General features: G+C 52.8%; 2 protein-coding genes across 8 annotated transcripts in view; one reads left to right on the forward strand and one right to left on the reverse strand.

Annotated features, from left to right (window-relative positions):
- Nucleotides 1-6,226, forward strand: part of TMCO4 (transmembrane and coiled-coil domains 4) — a 92,688-nt gene extending 86,462 nt beyond the window's left edge. For 5 of the 6 annotated variants that reach the window (XM_082448921.1, XM_082448924.1, XM_082448925.1 and 2 more), the window contains one exon: nt 5,072-6,226. In XM_082448921.1, the coding sequence (XP_082305047.1) occupies nt 5,072-5,485 (414 nt within the window). In that variant the 3' untranslated portion in view covers nt 5,486-6,226. Of the gene's footprint in view, nt 1-4,704; nt 4,983-5,071 lie in introns of those variants that run through there. The other variant, XM_082448926.1, reaches the window with a different exon arrangement.
- Nucleotides 6,227-6,592: 366 nt separating this feature from the next.
- On the reverse strand, nt 6,593-20,734 carry HTR6 (5-hydroxytryptamine receptor 6). Of its 2 annotated transcripts, XM_082449910.1 has the most exons (3): nt 19,307-20,734; nt 9,468-9,626; nt 6,593-9,275 (listed from the first exon to the last, which is right to left on the reverse strand). In XM_082449910.1, exons 1-3 carry the CDS (start codon nt 20,018-20,020, stop codon nt 8,826-8,828), a joined length of 1,323 nt encoding a protein of 440 aa, XP_082306036.1. In that variant the 5' UTR covers nt 20,021-20,734; the 3' UTR covers nt 6,593-8,825. The 2 variants fall into 2 exon arrangements, 1 of the variants encoding a protein (XP_082306036.1); XR_014260544.1 differs by lacking the exon at nt 19,307-20,734 and adding an exon at nt 12,461-18,659 and having other exon boundaries at nt 9,142-9,626.
- Nucleotides 20,735-24,101: the final 3,367 nt, after the last annotated feature.

Here is a 24,101-nt window from a genome sequence, read left to right on the forward strand (position 1 = left end):
GTATTGGTCCAAGAATAAGAAGAGTTTCTAGACTCATCCACCCATGAAACTTATCACTCCTAATTCAAGAGGCAGTCTTCCCAGGACAGACATGAGCTTCAACCCCTAGAGCCATCTCTTTAGATCATCTTTATCCCTGATAGACTTGCTTCATGTGATGTCAACCTCACAGCAATCCCGTACAGTAGGTATTAGGCATCCCCAAGTCACAGACTGGAAAACTGAGGCTTGAGAGAATAGATTCAGTGTAGCCAGAGAGTCATAGATCTGGTCTCTGAAACCAGGTCCAGAGCCTGTGCTGTACACCTCCCTGTGGGAGTGAGGAGAGCTGGGTAACAAGACCAGGAAACCGCAGGACTCAGTGATGCCTCCTGGCCCATGTGCAGGGGTCTCTGTCCTGTTTGAGGGTCCCTGTACCCTGATGGGGTGAAGGGGAGAAGTGACTTGATGCCTCACCACTCCAGGGGTCTTCCTCTGCCACAAGAATCAAATGTGAAAAGGAATGGCTGAACGTTCCTTTTAAATGAAAATTTCCTTTAAATGCTACAAAGCCCCTGAAAGATAGTTTCTGCCCTGGGAAGCCCCTGAATGGGATACAGTGGGAAGAGCACAGCCTTTGGTGCCGGAGAGGCCTGGCTTAGAATCCGGGCTCTGCCACTGGTATACTACTGGCTGTGTGACCTTAGGCCAGTGACTGAACCTCTCTGTGCCTCGGTTTCCTCATCCTAGAAACAAGAGATATCACCTACCTTCCAGGGCACACGCGAGATGGTCGGTGCACAGTAGGCCCTCATTTAATGCTGGTTCCCGCGTCTCCTGCCCCTGTGTCCACCTTCAGTTCTGCCTCTGGGACCACAGCTTCAGACACTCCTCTCCCCACTCAGACTGCCTTCATGGCAGCTTCCCAGCTCCTGCCTAACAATAGCTCTTTATCGCATTAGGAGCACATCACAAAAAGCAGTGCTTTCCTCTTCTGGGTAATTAGAGGTAATTAGCATTGCCTTTGTGCTGCCCTCCTCTTTTCCTTGAAAATTCTTGCTGGAAGAGAGGTTGCTGGCAAAAGAGTCCTCATGACTGCTGTTGCGAAGCACTGGCTGCCCTGTGCTCGGAGCAGAAGCCTACAGGACCTTCTACAGGAGGATTCCCTTCTCCCCGCCGGGCTGACGTGGGCAGGGCCCTCTGAACATCATCCCAGCATCAGCCACCCGACACAAACGTGGTCGGTGGTGGCTCCTGATCTCAGGACAAGCCTGAGCAGGAGTGAGCCAGGGCAGGCCTGTCGCAGGCAGAGGGCATCTCTGGTGAACGGAGCAGACAAAGGCCAGGCTGCCTGCCTGCCTTTCAGGCTCTCCTGTGTGGAGACTGGGTTGCAGTGGGTGGGGGTTTCTGCCACCCCGGGGGCCACGTCATGAGGATTCTTGGGGGCGCAGAGACCCAGCCCAGGGTCTCTGGAGTCTTGGTGTCCCAAAAGAACGCCAGCTGGCTTCTAGAGCTTAGCACAGGGCTTGGCACACAATAGACATTCAGTAATAATAACAATAATAACAACAATAGCCAGCGTGCCAGACACTGCTCTGCATGGTTTACAGACCTTATGTCACTTGATCCCCATAGCTGTCCCATGAAGTAGGGATAATAACCCCATTGTACAGGTATAGAAACTGAGGCTGCAGGAAGGGACACTGCATGTGAGTGGCAGAGCCAGATGAACTAGGGAACCTACCTCGGAGCCTGGGCTCTTAACCAGTGCATTCACACTGTCTGCATTCACGCATCTCTGTGGCTTCCAATCAGTGACCTCCAACTCTAGGCCAATAAGCCTGTGACGTGCATTATCTCGTTGAATCCTCACAACCAGCCCACATGGTGTATGGTGTATGTATCTTTGTTAGCCCCATTTTACAGAGGAGGAAACTGAGGCCTAAGAGGTAAAGGAACCCCAGGGTGCCTGATAGGCTTGGAAATTGTTGACCAGGCAGAGAGAGGTGGCAGCAGCTTTGGTTTGGGCAAGTCAAGGTGTCTTGCAAGGCAGGAAACCAGAAGCGCTGAGGCCCATTCATCCTGTGTGGATCTGGTTACCCTGAGCACCCACAGTGTACAGGGCTGTGTGTGGGGAGTAGAGGTGAGTTAGAAGTGGTCCCTGCACTTCCTCAGCTCACACGGTCCATCAGAACACAGACAGATGCAAGCAGATGAAGACGATGGTGTGTAGTGAGTGCTGTGGCAGGGGAGCCCCAGGAAGGGTCCCTAACCAGCGTGGGGAGGTCAGGGAGGCTTCTCAGCACCAGGGACATCCAGCATATCCGGACAGCTGAGATTTCAATCTAGACAGCCAGGGAGACGGTCTTGGGCTGAAATCTTTATCCAACATCAGCCACGCCGGAATGTTCCACTGCTCAGAAGGGATTCTTTTCCCATCCACCTCACTCCTGCTCTCCCATCCCTCTGGCTACCTGTAAAATTGGAACTCTGCCAGCCAGTTCTGCCTCTGGGTCTTTGCAGAATGGCAGCTCAGGGACTAGGGCTGGCTGAGACCTGGACCAACTTGTAGCCAAGAAGTTCCAGAGCTGTGCATTCTAGGGCAGCTGCACAGTGGAATTTCCATCTGGAATCAGCTGTAGCCAGTAGCCATAAACACCTCCCTCACTTCCTGTCCTGCCTGCCTCCACCCAGCCCTAGTACCAGCCCTTCACCAACATTAAACAGGTATTGGGAGGCCATCCTTGTTTGTCCCTGTGGGTCTAGGTTTCTGCTGGGCTGAATTCAGATGTGATGGCTAGAGCTTCAGCAGCCATTTTGGGTTCCCGAATGGATCTGCCTAACTCACTCCCTACCTTCTATCCCTCCTTCCAAGAAAACTAAATTAAAAGGAACTCATATTTATGGAGCACCTACTGTGTACCAGGTGCTGTGCCTTGTGGTTTGTATTATTTCTTCCCACCAACCCCATGCGATGGGTATCACTAACCCTAATTGTGTAATGTCCCTATAAAAGTGTTTGGGGTCATATATGGAACAGAATAGTTCCCACAAAGTCCCAGGCCCTTGGAACTCATAGCAGACATTCAAGGTATGAGGTATCATGATCCTCATTTTACAGATGGGGAAGCTGGGTTTCAGGACGTTGTACAGACTCACCCATTTACTAGAAAGAGACAGAGCCAAGTCTGGAACCCCCATGTCTCTGATTCCAAACTTAGGTTCTTTCTAGCGCCATGCAGCCACTAACGTCCACCCGCTATGGAAAGATGCTGCCCTACCTTGACCTCCACCCTGAACCCAGGGATCTGAAAAGCCTCTTCTGTGTGTATACATGTGTGTGTTTTCACTGAACACTCTTTAAAAGTGGTTGTAAAGAAAAGAACAAGAAGTAAGCAGGTTATGAGAAAATAACAAAACTGTACAGGGAATTGTCTTTTGTGTTCTTGCAAAGCCAATGGAATAACCCGGTGTGATTTGTGATTCAAATGGAAATGCAGGTGTTACCAGCCGAGCCTTTGTGTTGCTTCCTAAGCTCCCCAGCACGAGCCTCCCCAGTGCTTTCCTGTCTCCTTTTTAGACAAAACCCTTCCTCTTCAGCCTTGAAGGACTGTTCTGTCTTGTGCTTGCCTTTGGCACTAAAGCAGGCACCCTAGGCTGGCTGGGGAGAGCGCAAGTCTCCATCTCAGGGAGGAGATTTGAGCGAAGCACCTCCGCTCTCAGCATCTCAAGCACAGCACACGGCTGTGCTTTTCATGTGCTGTGTATCATTAAGCAAACCACCACCCCTCTCTGGGTTTCTCTTTTCTCATCTGTAAAATGAAAATGATTTTTAAAGTCTTCCCCACCACACACCTGATTTTCTATGAAGAGAACAGGCCTGGATTCAGACCCCAGCTCTGACACCTGGGTGACCTTGGGCAGGTCACTTTACCTCTCTGCCTCAATTTCTTCATCTCCAGTTAGCAGCCAGTACCTGTCAAAGGAGTATATTCAATAAACTCATTTCCTACAATGTATTAAGGACCTACTGTGTGTCGACCATTGTCCATTTTCACAGTTAGGCATCAGGCACTCCAATCACACCCCTTTCAGTCACTGATGTATGCCAACACAAAAATAGGGGAGTCTCTCTTCTCTCAAGAAGGGGGTGGGCACTTCTGAGTTCTTGACCCTTGTCTTAGTGAAGATTCCATCCATAACAAAGGCCCAGATGAAGTGGCTTAATCACACAAGAGGTGATGCTGTCCCATAGGCAAAGGCCAGAAGAGGCAGTTCAGGGCTGGTGGCTCCATAGCCTTCAGGGGCCAAAATTCCCTGTCTTGCTACTCTGCCATCCTTAGTGAGCCAACTCATGGCTCATGGTGGCTGCCACAGCTCTGGCCATCCTGTCTGAATTCCAGCCAGCAAGAAAGAGGAAATAGGGGGAAAAGCGAAGCACTCCCCCTTTTAAAGAGAATTCCAAGGAGCACCGCATAACACTGCTGCTTCATCTCATTGGCCAGAACTCATCACCGTAGTGCACTTAGCAACAAGGGAGGCTGGAGAATGTACCCAGCTATAAATTGGAGTTCTTATGACTAAGGGAAAGGGGGAGAGTGAATCGTAGAAAGTACCTGGCAATCTTTCTAGCCATAGCTCTATTTTAGATTTGGGGGCTTTTTCCTGGAGGAACCTTCACAGCAACCCTCTGATGTAACTACTCTTACTGTCCCCATTTTACAGCTGAGGCACATGGAGGTCAGAGGCATACAGGGGCTTGTCCAAGGTCCCACAGCTGGTGAGCCACAGGGCCCTTCCACTGTAACCTAAAGCTGCAGGCAGAGAACGGGAACTTCCACTCCAACTCCATCAGGAGGATCTTTCCTGCCCCCAGAGGACCCAGATTCTATAGAGAAGCTTCCTTCGTCTTTATTTAATAAATTTTAGAGCAGCCTTGAACCCAGAGGCCTCCCACCCACTCTGGACTTGAGAATCGTTGAGGGTTGGAGGCATGGCATTGGTGATTGTTTGGTGAAGATGCGGGGGGAGAGGCCCGGGAGGACTGGCCTCTGCCCACCACGCGCGGGCCTCACTCACTGTCCTCCTGCAGGTCAGCGGCCACTTGGACTACTCCAGGCAGATGGGCGTCATCCTGAAGGCCGTGGGCGTCCACACCAAGCCAAGCTGCGACGAGAAGGGGCTCTTGCTGGCCCCAGGCAGCCCGCCCCAAGAGGAGCCTCTTCAGGCAGCAGCCCCCTCCTCATCAGATAAGACCACCAACCAGGATGGGCAAAGCCAAGGTCCCACATCCCCTTTGGGAGACGCTCCCAAAGCAGCCACATCCCTTGACCCCAGCCAAGCCCAAGCGCCAGTGGGACTGGACCAGTCTGAAGGGGCCTCCCTCCCTGCTGCTGCCAGCCCTGCTGAGAGCCCCCCCGTCTGCAGCCATGGCATGGGCCCCAACCCACTGGGCTGCCCCGACTGTGCCAGCGAGACACAGGGGTCCTGCCCAGGGCTGGACTGACCCCGGAAGAGTCACTCTCCCAGATTTCTATATGCAGCGCTCTCTTACCCCCCTCCACCGGGTCCCTCACAGGAGCTCTGGAGATGCAGAATTTCTACCACTGCTTTTCCGAAATTGAAGACATTGGTACTGGAAGGAGGGGGACAGTGAGAAGACATCGTCCCCTCCCCAAGGAAGCAAGGCTAGAGCCCTGCAGAGTCAACCAAGCACGGTATAGAGCCCCAGGGCTAGACCAGCCGTGGGCCTCCTGTGCTTCGGGGCAGAGCTGCAGGGTCTGGTCGCCCATCGGGTGGCTCAGGAGCTGTGTGGAGCCCGAGGCTCCCACCCAGCCACACTCCCCAGCCTCAAAAGCCTGGGGTCTGCCGACCCATTCTCCAGGGCTGCCTGCCAGCCCACAGGCACCACTGCCACACCTACAGAGCAGGCACCAGTGGGGCAGGCAGCTTATTCTCTCTGCTCTTGGGAGATCCGATGAGACCTGCCACATGCAGCGGTACAGGCTGTGCACCGCACAACTACAGGGGCAGCGTCGGAAAGACGTGATGTGAAGGGCGCCCCCCCAAGGTTATGCCACGTAGTGGCCCTGGATATAATTGTTACAGAACGTGGTGAAAAAATGCTGGACCAGCAGGCAGTGTGGACGGAGACTGGGCCTGTGACGAGAATGAATTAGTGGGAAAGGACCTCCTATAGCAGGAACAGAGGCGTGGTGATTCTAATAATAAATAATAATAACAGCTACCGTGTGTTAGGTATTTACTGTGTACAGGGTGCTTCCATGGATTGTCTCAGTTGACCCTCACAACAGCCCTATGAGGTAGGTACTATTATTATCTTCATTTTCACTTGCAGACCCAGAGAGGTTAGGTAAGCTGCCCAAGATCACACAGATGGTCAGTCTCAAACTCCATTCAGTCGGCCTCTAGAGCCCAAGCTCTTAGCCACTGTATCTGCATCCCTGGAACCATCCCCTTTGGTCCTCCCACTGTCTCTGAATGAGCGGGCCAGAGATAATCCCCCCCCACCGCATCGTGCAGATGGGGAAACCAAGGCCCAGGCAGAGAAAATATTGACAAGCTCAGGGGAGGCAGCGAGGAGTGGGGGGAGGCAGCGAGGAGTGGGGAGAGGCAGGGGAATTAGAGTGTTGGAGCCAAATTGGTCCTCAGGGGTACATGTATTTGTTTATTCTTTCAAAAAATATTTACAGAACTCCTACTGCTGTTAATCCAAACAGCTCATGTCACCCATGGAAAACTGAGGCCCCGAGAGAGGAAATGACGTTGCTGAGGTCCCAAAGCAAATTCAGGGCAGAGTCTGGACCAGAACCCAGGACACCTGCACCCAGAGTCTCTTCCCACCTCACCAGCTGCTTCTCCAGCCCGAGTGGCCCCTCAAGCGAATTCAGTTCACACCACGGTCACCGCCTCAGCTAGTGTTTATTGAGAGTCCACTGGGGCAGGCCTGGGGGTAGAGGGGGAGCCCCAGTAAGCACCATGGCCCCTCTACAGCCAGCGGCATGGCCAGAATTGAGTCTACTCAGCACCAAGGAGAGCTCCAGGCCGCCAGTGGAGGCCCCTGGGAGTTTGGGTTGATGGAACTTGGAGGTGGGAAGCAGGGTAAGAAAACCCTCAGACTAAAAAGAAACCTAGGGCTTCCCTGGTGGCACAGCAGTTAAGAATCCACCTGCCACTGCAGGGGACACGGGTTTGATCCCTGGTCCGGGAAGATCCCACATGCCGCGGACCAACTAAGCCTGTGAGCCACAACTACTGAGCCTGCGCTGTGGAGCCCGCGAGCCACAACTACTGAAGCCCGCACGCCTAGAGCTTGTGCTCCGCAACAAGAGAAGCCATTGTAATGAGAAGCCTGCACACCGCAACGAAGAGTAGCTCCCGCTCGCCGCAACTTGAGAAAGCCCGCACCCAGCAATAAAGACCCAACTCAGCCATAAATAAATAAATTTAATTTAATTTAATTTAAATTAAAAAAAAAAAGAAACCTAAAGCAGGTAAACTTTGGGAACCAAGAGTTCCCCCCTCAGAAAAAACCAGGCCCCTGTGCCAGGGTCCACCTGCCTGCCCGAGGGCACCAGCCCACACCAGGGACGGCTCTACAACTCTGCTGACACAATGGCCACCACTCCCACGTCCCTCACAGACCCCAGGGAAAGCCAGAAGGAGGTGGACAAGGGCTGGTTCTGCCCCCATCAGCTGGTTCCCTTCTAGGCCCAAGGAAGTCCAGGTAGAGGAACACCATTCCTGGCGCTGAGCAGAAGCCGCCAGCTATCCCTTTGGCTCCAGGACACGCAATGCAGCCGCCTGGGAGCTGGGGCGGGGGCCTTACCCAGCATCCAGAGCCAGGAGTTGGGGAACCAGAGTCAGGCTGTGGGATCTGGGCCAGGGCTGAAGAGGAGGAGGAAGGTGGAAGAACAGTGGGAACAAATAGCCCTTCCTGGGCCTCAGCCAGAGGCCAGGGGGCTGAACGGCCAGGAGCTATAACAGCAGGGACCACCAACCGACCACCTGCCGAGCGCTGGGCATTCTGTGTGCGTTATCCTAACGCTCAAGACACCCTATGAAGCAGGCATCATTACTCCCATTTTGCATGTGGAATAGTAGGCTCAGAGAGGTTAATTAACTTGTACAAGGACTGATAAGTGGTGAAGCAGAGGTTCAAATTTATGCCTGCCTGACTCCCAGGCTCGGATGCTTTATGTGCAGGCAGCTGTATCCTGAGAACCTGACTGGTCCGAAAACTGTCTAGCAAACCATTCTCAGGGTTAACGATCACCTGAACCAGCACATCTCAAACCGTAATGTGCGCGGGATCCACCTGGTGATCAGCAGGTCGGGGTGGGGCAGAGGTGTGCATTTTTAACAGACTCCCGGGAGCTGATGCGGTGGCCCATGGACGAGACTTTGAGGAGCAAGGAATTTGGCCCAGCGCCAAGCCACCTCTGCAGACAGAGGTGTCCCTCCCATGCAGTCTGATAGAACGTGCAAAGGAGATGGTTTTCTTCAGCCTAATCTGGACCAAGAGGTCCTTACCCCACTCCCTGGAGTCCCCCAGCCTTGCTCTACACACATCCACAAGTTACACTCAATAGTGGGGCATCCTGGAGAATGCCACTATGAGAATGCCACTATATGGAGAATGCCTTCCCCCACTATGCTGTACTGAGCCAGCAACTAGCCCTGTTGTGGGCAGGGGGAGCTGGCTCATTGCAGCCCACTGGAGCTCAGTGGGCTCCCGGGAGACCTGTAGCCTCCTGGTTTTAGCCAAGAGCTGGTCCAAGGCCTCAGGGACTTGGTCCCATCCAGTCCAGTTCTCCAAGCCTGCATCAGTTCGTGGGGGTACCAAGCGGATGCAGCTGCAGCTCCGGCTCCGCGGGATCAATGCTGAAGAAGTTGACTGTGGCAGTGGTCCTGGCAAGCGGCAGGGGGTCCCGGGTGGCCTCTCCAGGCAGCAGCAGCTGGGCCGTGAGTTGCAGGCCTGAGGAGCCCCCCGAGCCCGGGTCCGAGTCCGAGTCCACGTTCGGCAGCAGGGGCAGGGGCAGCACGTGCTGCAGGCTCAGGCCCGGCCGTGGGCCGCTGTGAGAGGTGCGCATGGAGGGCGAGGCAAGACTGGGCCGGTGCTTCCGGGGGCAGTGGGGACACGGCAGGAACCTGCCCAGGGCCCGCTTGAAGTCCCGCATGAAGAGTGGGTAGATGATGGGGTTCATGGTGCTGTTGCAGTAACCCAGCCATGTAAGGACATCAAAGAGCCCCGGGGAGACACAGTCGCACACAGCCTGGAGGGATGGGGCACGTCATGCCTGGTCCTGAAGGAGGGACGCAGGCCACCCCACCCAGCATGGATGGGACAGACACATAAACACGTGGAGAGGCGGCCCACCCTCCTCCCTCCCCGGGTCTGGGCAGGGGTGGGGCTCAGGGCCTCCCCAACAAGGCGTGGACTCACCTGCCCCTTGTGGTAGCATTACCTGGGCTATGTTGACCACAAAGAAGGGCAGCCAGGTCACAAAGAACATGCCCAGCAGGATGCCCAGTGTCAGGCTGGCCTTCAAGGCCTTCCTGCTGTGCTTGGTGGCTAGACGCCTGCTGTCAGCTGACTCCACCTCGGGGCATGGGGTCCTGGGCACCTGCGGAAAGGAAAGCCACGTGATTCAGTGAAGAATGAACCCCGGTCTGACCCTGTTCCCAACCACAGACTGAGCCTTACTCCTAATTCTAGACTGAGCCCTAGTTCCAGTATTAAACTGAGCCCTGACCCTTGAATGAGCTCCAATTGTAGTCCTAGACTGAGGCCTGACCCTGACTCCCGACTGAACCTTGACCTTGGCTTCAGACTGAGCCCTGACATCAGCAATAAGCTAAGCCCTACTCATGGCCCTGAACCCCTGATGCCTACCATAGGTTGAGCCCTACATAAACAAGATCTCAAACTGAGCCTCAGCCCTGGACCAGACTGAGCCCAATTTTAGCACCAGACTGAGCCCTGATTCCAGAAATAGATGGAGCCTTGGTCCTGGTCCTGCACCGAGCTATGACCCTGACCCAACGCTTCACAAGGAGCTCTAGGAAGTACAGTGAGATTTCCGAGGTGCTGGGGCTCATGGTCATGTGTGTTGGCCAGTGTCAAATGTTGTCCTTTGCGAGGAGTGTGGGTCTTCTGAACTGTTGGATTTGTGTTTGGGGCAGTGTTGTCCTGCAGTGCACTTTGGCACTACAAGAATTAGCTGCAATTGAACAGCACTTGACAAAAGAGGGCAGTTGCTGTCCAGGGCTTGGCAATCTCTGCCTGTGGATTCTCTTCATATTTTGGCGTGATGGTTTTGTCTGCACCACTACTCTCATACTCCACAAAATAAAGTGCATTTTTGAAAATATGTGCCCAAAACAAATGTGTACAATTAAATCTGTATAAATTACTAGGGATGCAAGCAACCTTGGCATTTTAAACACACGTTTCACTGTGGACTGACAGACATCTCCATTCCCACACGTGGACTATGTGAGCGGGAACTAGGGGAGAGGAGGAGGGAAAAACTAGGAGCTGCTCCATGGGGAACACGGCATGAGGGGTTAGAATGCGACTTCACAAATGGGAGCGCAGGCGTCCCAAAACATTAAAAAGGCTCTCTGATCCCACATGACCCATTAGCCCAGAGGTTCTCTTAATTTTTTCAACTTTGTGAGTCCATTGAGACTCTAATGAAATCTACAAAACCACTCCTCAGAAAACAAAAAGCTTATAAAATTTTATAAATACACACAGAGAAAAAAGTTCCCTCATGTCCAGAGGGTTCAGAGACCACTGTGAAGTCCATCCATGAAACCCCTAGGGGTCCATGAAAGCTGGAATGTGAAGCCCTCCTCTGAACCATGTATTGTAATCAATTTGGATTTTCTTATATCAGCTTTCCACCAGGCAAGATCCACCTATATTGACAATTTTTAAGTAAATACTGGTATGCAGAGGTGTGCACAATTTATTGAATTATGAAGGGGTACGTGGGCTGCCTGGGAATATACCTGGGCTTTGAAAGCCAGGGATTTCCCCCCAACATTTCCTAAACTGCATGAGAGCCCAGCTTGGCTCTTGAGGCAACCAAAGATCGCTTGAGTATGGGAAGATGAAAGAGAAGGAGGCAGGAAGGGAACCAGGTTCCCAGGCAACCTTCACAGATGAAAATGGAGTGGAGGAGGCAAAGCCAAGTTGTGTCAGCCCTGTGAGCACCAAAGCCACACCCCCTACCCCATTCCCCTCCCAGCCCTTTTGCTCTCCCCGCCTCCTCAGGGTAGCCAGGCTTGGTTGCTGTCCATGGTGCTGAAAAGCCAGCTGCATACCTACAATATCTTTCTATAGGATCTGGAGTGGCAGTGGGCAGGAGAGGGGAGACAGGCACACTGCAACTCCCACCCTTCGATGTGTTTCTCCAAGTGAAATCTGGTTAGACAAATATCAAAGACACCCAGAGCAGCCTAAAAGAGGCCCTTGATTTCTCCCCTCTGTCTTGGTGGGGCAGCATTGTGCAGAGGCAAGAGCTTGTTTTAAGACAAGTGATCTGGCTTCAAATCATGCCTCTACCACTTACTCGCCCTGTGATCTTGACAGTCTCTGTTTCCACATCTGTAAAATGGGAGAAAATACTCACCTTATGGAGTTGCTGTGAACCTGTGGATATACATGCATGCACAGTGCCCGACATAAGAGTAAGTGTAAATACATAGCAGCCCTGATGTCGATTCAGCGGTATGAATATGAGGCTGGGGGAGTTTTTAGCACCCTCAGGAGCCCTGTTTTTCTGCCAGCAGCTTGAGCTTTCCAAAGCAGCACAGATGTCAGGACAAATGCTCTGACCCACTATGCTATAGCAAGGAAGAAAAAGAGGATCTGCTTTTCTCTCTCCTTCTCATTTTCTCTTCTCCAGAGTGAACTCTATATGGCTCCCGTGGCCCCACCTGTTCAACCTGGAGGGAGAGGCTCCTGCTTCCCCAAAAGAATCTCCTAGGATCTGCCGTGACTTTGAATTGCTGCCACCAGTGGGGACAGACATATGGGGTAGAGGGAGACACCGTCTCCAGAAAGCCCTAGCCACACAGGTACCCCCTGGCCCCTGAAGACCCGGGGAGGGGGCAAAAGACAGCTGTGATCTTGCTAGAGCTCTAGGGCACTAGGGTACCAAGGCATTCAGGGAGACATTTGGGGGCAGTCATCAGGGGAGGGTGATCCAGAGGAGACAACCATGATCTGAGAGTCCCCCTCTAGTCTTCCTGGGAGCAAACCTGTATTTCTCTTTCTCCTCTTCTCCCCAAAGAGTTGACCCAAGAACACAAGCAAGAGGGAAAAGAGAAGGAATTGAGGCTCAGAGATGGTGGGGGATCCTTCCCAAGGTCACATTGTGCCAGTACAAAGCCTCAAACAAAAGCACCAGTGACCCCAAATGATCATCTCCACTTATTGAGCACTTACTATGCATCAGCAGTTGATGTTCATTCTGCCACCGAGTCTTTATGGGAGGAAGGTATTATAATCTCCATCTTGCAGATGAGGTCCAGAGAGGCAAAGTAACTTTCCAGGAGTCACCCAGCAGACAAGTGCTGAGTTAGGGAATCAAAGTCATCTCTGGCTCCAGAAACTGCACTTCACCAGGCTGCTTCTATTTTGGAGGATGGAACCCCGAAGTAAAACCCCACCACTGTCACTGAGAGGCCCTCATCGAGCAGAAGCCAATGGCAACCGCCAGGCCACACTCTGGGTTCTGGCTGATGCCAGCCTCACCCTTCCCACTTCTCTCTGCCCTGTAGCCACCTCATGGCCCCATGGCACATTCTGTTGTTTGCATGTCCCATATACATGTCTGTGGCATTTGTCACTGTCAGAGGGCAGCTACTGGAGGACAACTGGGCAGTGCCCTTCCAGGAGGCAAGTCTGCTTACAAGTCCTTATGTCCATAAAAACCCGTACCTGTGTCTCTACACTTGGCTTGGGCAAGAATGTGTACCACAGCACCATTCGTGATAGGAAAAAAGTTGGAAACAGCCCAAAAGTCCATCAAAAGGAGAGTGGTTAAATAAACCCAGGTACATTACCACTATAGAATGCAACACAGATGTTTAAAAGAATGAATTGATCAAATGGAAGGATCTCCATGACACATTATCAAGTGATAACGGCAAGTTGTACAAACAAGAGATACAGCATGATTCCCTTTGTTTAAAAAAATACACAAAGCAAAGCACTAAGTCTCTTTAGGTACATAAACAAATATGGAAACACACAGAAAAAGAACCGGAAATACATTGAGAGACCTAGGAGTGGGAGGTGATTGGATGGGGTCAGAGAGGTCTTTTATTTTATCGTTATTGATGAATTTTCATTTTAAATTGTACTTACGTATTCCCTCGTGTAAATTCAAAGTTGTACGATCATCTAATCATAGTGTGAGTGTAATAGGATAGACCCTGGAGCCAGACTGCCGGGTTTAAATCATGGCTCTGTTACTAACTAGCTGAGTGACCTTAAGCAAGGTGCTTTACCTCTCTATGCCTCAGCTTTCTCATCTGTAAAATGGCAATTACAATGGCATCTACCTCGTAGGATTGTAGTAAGGATTAAATATGATAATAGAAAGTTACTTGAACAGTGCCTAGCACATAGGAAGTACTGTGTGATTGTTAGTGATACTTGTTGTTGTTTATTGTTATTTGTGTTCACCTCAACTCCTTCATAATGAGGCTGCTGATGGCAGCGAGGGTGATTTTCCCCCTAGAAAGTCTCAAAGGGGGAAAGCTGCCCAGAACCGTGCATTTTTACCATCAAGAGGAAAGGATGGGAATTAACATTTGTCAAGAACCTACTATGCACCAGGTTTATATATATCATCTCATTGATTCTTCAAACAGCCCCAAATGACAAATAGCATTACCCCTGAGATAGAGGGAGGTGAGTGACTCATCCACAGTCATCCAGCTGCGATGGGAGAGAAGCAGGATTTGAACCCGTGCTCAGCCAGACGTACAAGCTCCTGTGCCCTGCCCCAGCTGCACCAGGCAACCTCGTTCTGAGCAGCAGCCAAGGCTGTCATGCTCGGCTCTGCTCCTCTGCCAGCCTCTCCCACTCAGCCCCCTCCTCCCCCTCCAAGATATTTCTGTGATCACAGCCTCCTCTGAGGAGGAGGAAGCAGAGGTGGAAGGGAAGATGGATCACTAGGACAGAATGATGCATAGCTGGGTGATGGAGGGTGAAAAAGCTGGGGGAGGAGGACAAGGAGGAGAAATTGAGGGAGAGAAGGAAGATATGAAGAGAGGGGTGAGCTAGAACGGAGGGAGGGGGGATAGAGAAGGGGAAAAGACGAGGTGGAGAGGAAGACGATAGGGAAAGGGTTTTGACCACAGAGACACCGGAATCCTGACAGAGAGAGAAAGAGACTAAGAACGCAGGAACGCCCAGCTGAGCCTCCTGCTGCCCCCCATCAGGCTGAGCACCCACACTGGCCCCTCTGGAATCCCCCAAGGATGCGTACCATCCCCACATGGGCACCCACCTTTCACATACACACACACACACACACTCCTGCCCTGGCAGCATCTCACTCTGGCACCACCACCACCTCTCACACCCCTCTCTCCAACCCCAGCCCATATGCCCTGCCTGACCTCTAAGCAGAACTCTTTCTCACAGCCCCTGGGGCTGGCAAGACCTGCCTGAAACCCCTGAGCCAACCAGTGGCTTTTTAAAAGGCCATTCACATCAATAGGCAGATGTGGTGGATAGAGGCATAGAAAGATGCTCCAGCCAGCTCAGCTCCCATGTCCGAAACCCCAGAAGAGCCAGGACTTCAGGGACTAGTGCCCAGCCCCCTTCCCTCTGTGGGGAAGCTAGAGGCTGGATCAGAGAAGGAGCTAAGGGTTCAGTGGGGCTGGGAAGAGGAGGAAAGGGGCCTAACAAACACACCCCCAAGTTCTGTTCATTCTCATCAGTTCCTTTAGGTCCAGGCACTGAGAACGCCTCCATCCCCAGGCTGGATGCTGCTGGACTCTGGGGCAGGCCAGCTTGGGTGGGGGAAGTGGGTCACAATCCAGGAGGCCAGAGTAGAGGCGGCATCCCAGAAGCAAATTCCCCAAATGCAGGCAATTCTCCAGGCAATAAGGAAAATTGCCCTGCAGAAGGCTTGCTTAGGATCTGAGTGGGTTTGGAAGCAAGGGCAATGGTAAATTCTGACACTATCTCATTCAAATAAAGAGAAAAGTCTTTCCAGGAAGTAGGAAGAATTTGCACAAACACATTTCTGGCTTGAGAGGCTGCGGGTCATTCTGCCAGCTAAATGACCCATGAAGACTCCTCCCAGCCTTTGGTTTCGTGACTTCCTTGCTTCAGTCTGCAAACGTATGCACAGGGAATAATAGATCCTGAATGTTTACTGGCGGAGGCACCCTTCTTATAAGCTCCAGAACCCTCATCATGATAGGATTTCATGATCAGTGTCTCTCTCTCCAGCTAGAAAGTAGATTCCAAGAGGGCAGGATCTTCTCAGACCCACTCATCCCTGCAACCACAGCACAAGGGAGGTACTCAACACAGTACCAAGGAAGTGAATCAATGTACTAAAAAGTGCAGGATTCATCAGCTACAAGAACTGCTTCTAAAAGTGGGAGAAAAGGGAGAAATGTGAGTTGGGATTGAATCCCTGGCTCTGTGAAGCACTGTTGTTCATTTCATTTCTCTCATCACTGTGCACTGACCACTCATGACACGCCAGGCACTGTTTTAGGTGCTGGGAATATAGCAATCGAGACAAGTCCTCACCCTCATAGAACTTACATTCTAGTAGGAGGAAATAAACAGTCAAACAGTAAATGGGAAAGTATATAGTATGTCAGGCGGTGGTATTTGTTGCTGAGAATAACTTAGGAAATTAGGACTGGACGGGGTCTGGACAAGTGTGGCCGTTACTACTCTTGACGAAGTGATTAGGGAAGACAGCCAAGCAGAGGCCAGAAGAAAGTGATGGACGTTAGGGGGAGAACCATGCGGAGATGTGAGGAAACGGCACTTCAGGCAGAGGGAGCGGCAAGTGCAAAGGTCCTGAGGCAGAAGTGTGCTTGGTATGCTCAAGGAATAACAAGGGGGCCAGGGGAGCTGAAACAGAAGGAGTGTGGAGGGTGGTGGAAGGAAAGGAGGCCAGAGAAGGAGCAGAGGAATGACATAACAGGACCTGCTTTTTTTTTTTTTTTTTTTTTTTTGCCCATGCCTCACAGCTTGCGGTGAAAGTGCCAAGTCCTAACCACTGAACCACCAGGGAATTCCCAGGACCTGCATTTTAAAGGGATCACTGTGGCTGCTGTGTAAGATCAAAAGGGAGCAAGGATGGGCTCAGGAAGCCAGTGGGTGATCACTGTAATAACCCCAGCATCAGAAGCCCAGGGGGCCGAGGGAGGCAACCGAGACATAAAGAAGTGTTTTGAAAGCAGAAAGCACACTGGGTGTGCAGTGTGAGCAAAAGAGAGGCATCCAGCCTGCCTCCAAGGTTCCTGGCCTGAGCAACTGATATCAGTTAGTCGATATGAGGAAGACAAGGGAGGGACTATGTCTGGAGCCTGGAAAATCCGGAGTTCTGTTGCGGGCAGCGGTAAGTAAGTGGCCCAGGCTGGAAGTCATCAGTGTGTAGGTGTTACTTCTGGTCATGGCACAAGACCAGCTCACTGAGTGAATGTGGGAAAAGAGCAAGGAGGTCAGAGGACTGAGGCCGGGGGATGCCTCGGATGGTGGCGGAGCAAGAGGACCCAGTAGAGGAGACTGAGACGGCACAGCCGGTGGCGTGGAGGGTCTCACACCGGGTGGCGTCCCTGAGGTCAATGTTTTAAGAGCATGTCACCGCCCACAGGCAGCACAACGTTCAGATCCAGGCGTTGGCATCAGCCAGACCTGAGCTTGAACCTCACTAACCAGCTGTGCAACGCTGGGCAAGTCACCTCCCCTCGGTTTCCCCAGATGTCAAACAGGGATGATGATTACTTGCCCCGTTGGGTGTTTGGGGGATTCGCTTAGCTCAGTGCCGGGCAGGTAGAGAGCGCTCAAAGGCTGTGGGGCTGCAGCTGTTAGCACTTGGGGGACACCTGCCCAGGTGCTGAGGCCAGAGTCTCAGGTACAATCCTGGCCAGTTAGCTTCATGGAAAGAAAATCTATGCATCACAGACACTGCTGGAACCGAGAATCCAGACCAAGGCCGGCCAACTTCTCACCTCCTTAGTCTCCGGGCCAGAGCTCCCCAGAGTGTGAGAATTGGAGATACCCTTGGGTGGTAAATGGACACCCCATTAAATAACTGAGTCACAGAGTGGGAACATAGGCCTTTACAGTTCCCTCCCAGCTCTTCTGGTTACACAAAGGGAAAGTCTCGTGTCAGTGGTACTGTGTCTTTAACGTCCCTCCAACATCTAACAAAGAGAAAGCGGGCCTCAGGCTCAGCATCTCCAGCCATCCAAGCTGGACTTCAGTCACACTGCCGGTGCTTCTGCAGCCTCACTGAGGCTGTGTTTGTGATCACCTTCTATTTATGGCAAGGATACAGACTGTCCATTTCCAGAAGAGAAAAGAAGTTTTCTTTCTAAATAAATTCATGGAAGTAAAAAGATAAATGAGATGACTCCAAGGCAGTGCTAAGTGCATACGGATGCAGAGGCTTGAGGAGTGTGTGAGGGTGGGTGGAGGGGTAGCAAGGCAGACACCACAAGGCAGTTCTCAAACGCCTGAAGTCTGGGAAACGCTCCTTTACAAGAACCCAGGGAGAGAGGATGGATGGCCCAGGGCAGCTGCCCCACAGCTGCAGAACCAAGTCAGGGTCACAGCCACCTGCTGAGACTTAAGAACGTTCTCCAGTGAGTACAGATCGGGGAGAGAGCAGGGCCGCAGCCAGGACCTCCTGTGCACCCAAGACCCTGTCCTCCTACTTGATGGGCCTCACTGCTGGGATGACACGGGTAAGTCGCTCTGGGGGGGCTGCCGACCAGGGTGTTAGCCTCTCAGCCCCCATCTATCCAGTGACCCCCCCCACCAAGGTACCTTCCATCCTGCAGGTACCTCCTCCACCTGAGGCTACACCAAGATGACGCTGGAGAGCCCATCTGGGATCTTCTTGGGGGCCTGTGACCTAATTCTCTAGGGCTCAGGCCTGGTCAGTCTAAAGTCCCATCCCTTGGCATAAACAATAGGGCTCGGGCACCATGTGACCCACTCCACTCTAGGCACTGCAGACCTTGAGCAAAGAGCACCTACCCCATTCACAAGTAATCAGTGAGCACCTACTATGTACAGTGGAGATCAAAACCCACTCAGATACACCCAGCCCTCGTGGGAGCTTACACTCCAGTGGGGGAGACAGACAATGAACAAATCAACAAATAAACTGGGGATCAGGATCAAGAATAAAAGGGTGGGGGAGGGTGGGGAGGTCTGCAGACAGTGTGGTCAGGGAGGGCCTCTGGGAAGGGGTGACCTGTGAGCTGAAGAAGAGTCTCAGTCAGGCAAGGGCGGCCCCAGGGGAAGAACATTCCAGGCAGAGGGCACAGCCAGTGCAAAGACCTGGGCACAGAATCAGTCTGGTGCCTACTAGGAGTGTCAGAAGGGCCACAAGACTGCTGCAGAGAAAGGGATGGGGAGGGGAAGAGGTGCAGCTGGAGAGGTTGTCACGACCGGATCCCGAGGCCAGATCCTGACACAGGTCTCCCCTTTATCTTGAGAGCAATGGGGAGCCACTGAAGGGTTTGCAGCAAGGGAGTGAGGTGATCACGCTTCTGTTTTTGTTTGTGCAGCAAATGGATAGGAGTGGGTCTGGCGTGGAGGCAGGGGGAGCCAGCAGGAGACTATCAAAGGCTCCCAGGTAAGAAGCAATGGTGGCTTGGATCAGGAAGGTGGCATTGGAGATGACACATGTTTAGAGGCAGCACCAACAGGCCTTGCAAATGAATCCCATGAGCATGAGGGAGAGAAATTAATCCTAAGTTTCTGGCGTGCGATGCCATGATGGTGCCATGTGCCACGATGGGGACGATGGGGGAACGAGCAGGTGGGGAGAGTTGGGACCCCCTGAATTCCCTGTTGCACATGTTACGTTCGAGAAGACTGCCCCACATCCTGGAGCGTCCTGTGGACAGTTGGGCACTGAGTCTGGAGTTCAGAAGAAAGGTGGGAACTGGGAATGACCAATTGGAGGTCGTCAGCAATTGTATATTACGTGGCGGATGCCTAGTGGGCACCCAATGGCTGCTCATTCTTCTCCATCCCACAAGCCCGGGTCTCCCTGCGCGCCCCGGGTACCTGCAGCGTCTCCAAGGCCTGGACGGCCATGCCGGTGGTGAGGGAGGCCACCTGCACGGCCTGCTTGCGGGCGGCCAACAGGATCCTGCAGTAGGTGAAGCAGATGGCGCCCGAGGGCAGGAAGAAGGTGAGGCCCGACGCCACCAGGACGAAGGGCAGGCTGGCCAGCAGGCGGCACTGGCCCGGGGCGGGCGCCCGCGCGCGGCCCAACTCGTGCCAGCCCAGCAGCAGGGGCAGGAAGGAGGCGAGCGCGGCCAGGCTCCAGGCGCTCAGGACCAGCGCCAGAGCGCGCGGGGGCGTCATGCGCAGCTTGTAGCGCAGCGGCGAGAGGATGAGCAGGTAGCGGTCCAGGCTGATGAGGCAGAGGTTGAGGATGGAGGCGCTGCAGCACATCACGTCGAAGGCGGCCCAGAGCAGGCAGAAGCGCCGCGCCAGCACCCAGCGCCCGTACAACGCGTTCAGCATGGCCGGCGGCATCACCACCAGCCCCACCATCAGGTCCGACGTGAAGAGCGACACCAGGAAGAAGTTGGACGTGTTGCGCAGCGTGGGCTGCGTGCAGATAAGCGCGATGAGCAGCGAGTTGGCCGCCGCCGTCAGCGTGATGACCACACACAGCGCGGCCGCCACCCAGCCGCTGCCCCCCGGCTCCGATGACGGCCCCGACTCCCAGTCCGGGGTGCTGTTGGTGGTGGGGCCCTGCTCTGGGACCATGAGGGCGGAGCGCGAGGACGTGAGGCCCGAAAGGGGTCCGGAGGACGAGGTAGGGTGGGCGGGGAGACGGGGAGAGGGACCTGCAGGAGCAGAGGCTGGATGGGCGTAGTCGGTGAGAACAGACCACCGTCCCCCCCGCCGGGGGCCGCAGGTGGGAAGATATGAATGGGGCTCTGGGTCAAGGGGCAGCAACCCGAGGAGGATGGAGAGGGGGTCTTTGGGCGCCCTCGGGTGTGACGTAGGGACACCTGGAGCAAACCGGTGAGAAGTCTGGGAGGGGGCACCTGACGGGCAGTCCTCCAGAGGAGCGGCCGAAAGTCAGGAGGATCGGGACGCAGACTCTGGGCGTTTGGCCGGGTGGGAGCAGAGCGCCTAGAGGGGGCGGGCGGTAAGATGGGTCGAGGGCAGGGACGCGGGGAGGTGGCAGCCCAGGGCGAATGGGCGCTATCCAGGCCGCCCCGCGGCAGGTGGGCGTAGGGGGGGTGCGCCAGGTGGGGAGCCGTGGTGCTGGGGGTCGCAGGGTGGGGGGGCCACGGGCCAGAGCAAAGCCCCCGGCGGGGAAGGCAGGTCTCAGAGCCAGCGCAGAGGCACCCCGGGCTCGGGCGGACACGGTCCCCGCGGCGAGAGGGAGGATGCCGGGCCGGCCCGCAGGGAGAAAAGGAGCAGCGGCCGCGCCTCCGCCCCTTCCCCACCCGGCCGCGCGTCTCCGGCCCCGCTCCCTCCCGCGCTCGGTACCTGGGGCGCTGAGCGCTGCTCCGCCGCCGGCGACTGCGGCAGGAGCCGCGGGGCCAGGAGAGGAAGAAGCGGCCGCGGGCCGGGCAGGCGCCCAGGGACCGGGAGACTCCGCGAGGGGCCGGCGCGCACGGAAGAGGGGTGGCTGCTTCCAGGAGCGCGCGGACCCCGAGCCGCGGAGCCTGCGCCCAGCCCCGCGGTGGGCGGGGAGAGCCGAGCCCGGGACTCGCAGGCGGGCGGGGTGCCTGATACCCCCAGGCCTGCGGAGGGATGATCCGAGCGCTCCGGCTGCGCCAGGTGGCCTCCCAGCTCTAGCAGCCTCCAGCCCCCGCATGCCCCTCCCCACCCACACGGGGCGCAGGAGGAACTCAGAAGAGGGGGCTGTGGCCCGCCTTCACCCAGGACTGCTCCCCATTGCGGGGCTGCCTGCCCGCTACCAGGGGGAGCCCGTTGGGAGGTACTGGGCAGATTGCTTGACATACATGTACACATATACAATACTACACATACGTACATATATATTGTATATAATATGCAATAGCCTATATAATACTTCCTTCAAACCTTTAAACAGATGGCTACCTCCTCACAGTCCTTCCGAGCAGAAGCCATCCTGCCCCCGACAGCTCCAGGTACTAAGGATGAAGACCCCGAGGTGTTGGCACTCCCAGTCTACCGAAGAGTGGGAACAGATTGGGGAATCCCCTGGCCAGGTGGGGTGGAGTCACTGCAGGTAGAGGGGTGGGGCGGGGCACACCCTGTGCAACGCTGCTGTGTTTTCCACCCACCCCCAACCAGAACTAAGAAGGGTCTCTACCTGACATGTCACAGATTGATATTGTGGATTCAACAAACAGTTATACTGAGCACCTACGAGGTGTCAGGCACTGTTTTGCCCAATCTGGACACTACAGTAACCAAAACAAAGATCCAACTTCATTGAGTTTACAGTCTATTGGAAGGAGACATACAATAATAAGCATAATAAATGTTTAAAGTAGTCATAGAGTGGTAATTGCTATAGAGAAAAAGGAAATGGGAAGGAATGTAAAGGCAATCTAGGGTAGAAGGGGGTCTTTTCCCCTCCACAGAAGCAGGAAAATAATACCTCCCATGTTTAAGGTTCCTGCTGTGTTCCAGGAACTTTATTATACTATTCCTACCAATACAATAATGCTAAGAGGTAGGTGTTAAACTGGGGCTCAGAGAGGCCAAGGGCCTCACTCAAGGTCACCAGCAGCTAGTGATCAAGTGGAACTGAAACTCGGGTCTGCCCAATGCCCAAGGCAGAGAATCTTCAAGACCCTGCACACCCCCATGCTCCCCCCAAACCACTATTTGGCACCCAGAATCCCAGCCCTGCCTGCAGATGGGTCTATGCAGCAGGAGGAGGACTGTTCTCCCTCCCAACGCCACCTGCACCACTGTGACAATTTCTGTCGTGCCTCAAGGAACAAGATACCAAGCACTGGGCAGAGAACCAGAAAGACCAGACTTGGGATCCCAGCTTCATTGCTAACCAGCTCTGTGGACTTAGGGTTGGCGACTCCTTGGGCCACTGTTTTCTCCTCTGCAATAACTAGCAGAACAATACAGCACCCACTTACAGGGTTGTTGGTGTCACCTGTAAATTTTACAGTGCTGTGTCAATGCTGGCTATTGGCCTCAATGTTCCCATCTGTACAACGGGAATGCATCCAGCTCTTCAGTAACTCCTTCAGCCCAGGGATTTTTGATGTGAGCAACAGCAAAGCTGAGAAGTGCTGTGTGGAACACACTTTGGAGCCCAGTGACCTGGGTTCACAATCCTGATTCTGCTACTTGCTCTGTGACCTTGGCAAAGCCTCTTCATTTCTCTGCTGCTATGAAACTGGGGTAGTGGAGATACACATGGCATGAGTATTTAAACCATTTTGCACAGAGGAGGTGGCTGATAAATTTTAGCTTTGTGAAAATTAAAAGTATATAGTGAAATAGAATATTAGTCCCTCTGCTTTAGCTCTTTCAGTTTGATTCCTTTATTTAAAACACAAAAAACTAGGGGGAGGGAGAGGGATGGACTGGGAGTTTGGGGTTGGTAGATGCAAACTATTACATTTAGCATGGATATACAACAAGGTCCTAATATATAGCACAGGGAACTATATTCAATATCCTGTGATAAACCAGAATGGAAAAGAATATAAAAAAAGAACATCTATATGTGTATAACTAAATCACTTTGCTGTACAGCAGAGATTGGCACAGCATTGTAAATCAACTACACTTCAATAATAAAATAAAATAGAATAGAATAGAATAATTTTTTAAAATCTAGGGAATTCCCTGGCGGTCCAGTGGTTAGGACTCGGCACTTTCACTTCTGGGGCTGGGTTCGATCCCTCGTCGGGGATCCAAGATCCCAGCAAGCCTCGCGTCGTGGCTGAAAAAAAAACTAAAGAAAACATGACCAAAAATGTTAGCATTTGTTCATTCTGTGTGATAGATTAACAGATGCTTGTTATATTATGAGCTGTGCTTTGCTATAATCAACACCAAACACTCCCATTTACCATTGCAACTAAAAGAATAAAATACCTAGGAATAAATCTACCTAGGGAGACAAAAGACCTGTATGCAGAAAACTATAAGACACTGATGAAAGAAATTAAAGATGATACAAACAGATGGAGAGATATACCATGTTCTTGGATTGGAAGAATCAATATTGTGAAAATGACTCTACTACGCAAAGCAATCTACAGATTCAATGCAATCCCTATCAAATTACCAATGGCATTTTTTACAGAACTAGAACAAAAAATCTTAAAATTTGTATGGAGACACAAAAGACCCCGAATAGCCAAAGCAGTCTTGAGGGGAAAAAACAGAGCTGGAGGAATCAGGCGCCCAGACTTCAGACTATACTACAAAGCTACAGTAATCAAGACAATATGGTACTGGCACAAAAACAGAAATATACATCAATGGAACAGGATAGAAAGCCCAGAGATAAACCCACGCACCTATGGTCACCTAATCTATGACAAAGGAGGCAAGGATATCCAGTGGAGAAAAGACAGTCTCTTCAATAAGTGGTGCTGGGAAGACTGGACAGCTACATGTAAAAGAATGAAATTAGAACACTCCCTAACACCATACACAAAAGTAAACTCAAAATGGATTAGAGACCTAAATGTAAGACCGGACACTATAAAACTCTTAGAGGAAAACATAGGAAGAACACTCTTTGAATCTTAAAAGTTAATGAACTTTTGAAACTTAAAAGTTTCAAACTTAAAAGTTTCTTGAAACTTAAAAGTTTTTGCACAGCAAAAACTTAAAATGAAACTTAAAAGTTTTTGCACAG

Source organism: Balaenoptera physalus (genome assembly GCF_965194825.1).
Source record: "Balaenoptera physalus genome assembly, chromosome: 1".
Classification (NCBI taxonomy): Eukaryota; Metazoa; Chordata; class Mammalia; order Artiodactyla; family Balaenopteridae; genus Balaenoptera; species Balaenoptera physalus.

Bases quoted from the DNA above. Each gene is read 5' to 3' on its own strand.
- HTR6 (XM_082449910.1), bottom strand. From the start codon at position 20,020: ATGGTCCCAGAGCAGGGCCCCACCACCAACAGCACCCCGGACTGGGAG. The intron at 9,627-19,306 runs GTACCCGGGGCG...TCCTTTCCGCAG, and splicing joins AGGCCTTGGAGACGCTGCAG to GTGCCCAGGACCCCATGCCC. The intron at 9,276-9,467 runs GTAATGCTACCA...CCATCCCTCCAG, and splicing joins TTGTGGTCAACATAGCCCAG to GCTGTGTGCGACTGTGTCTC.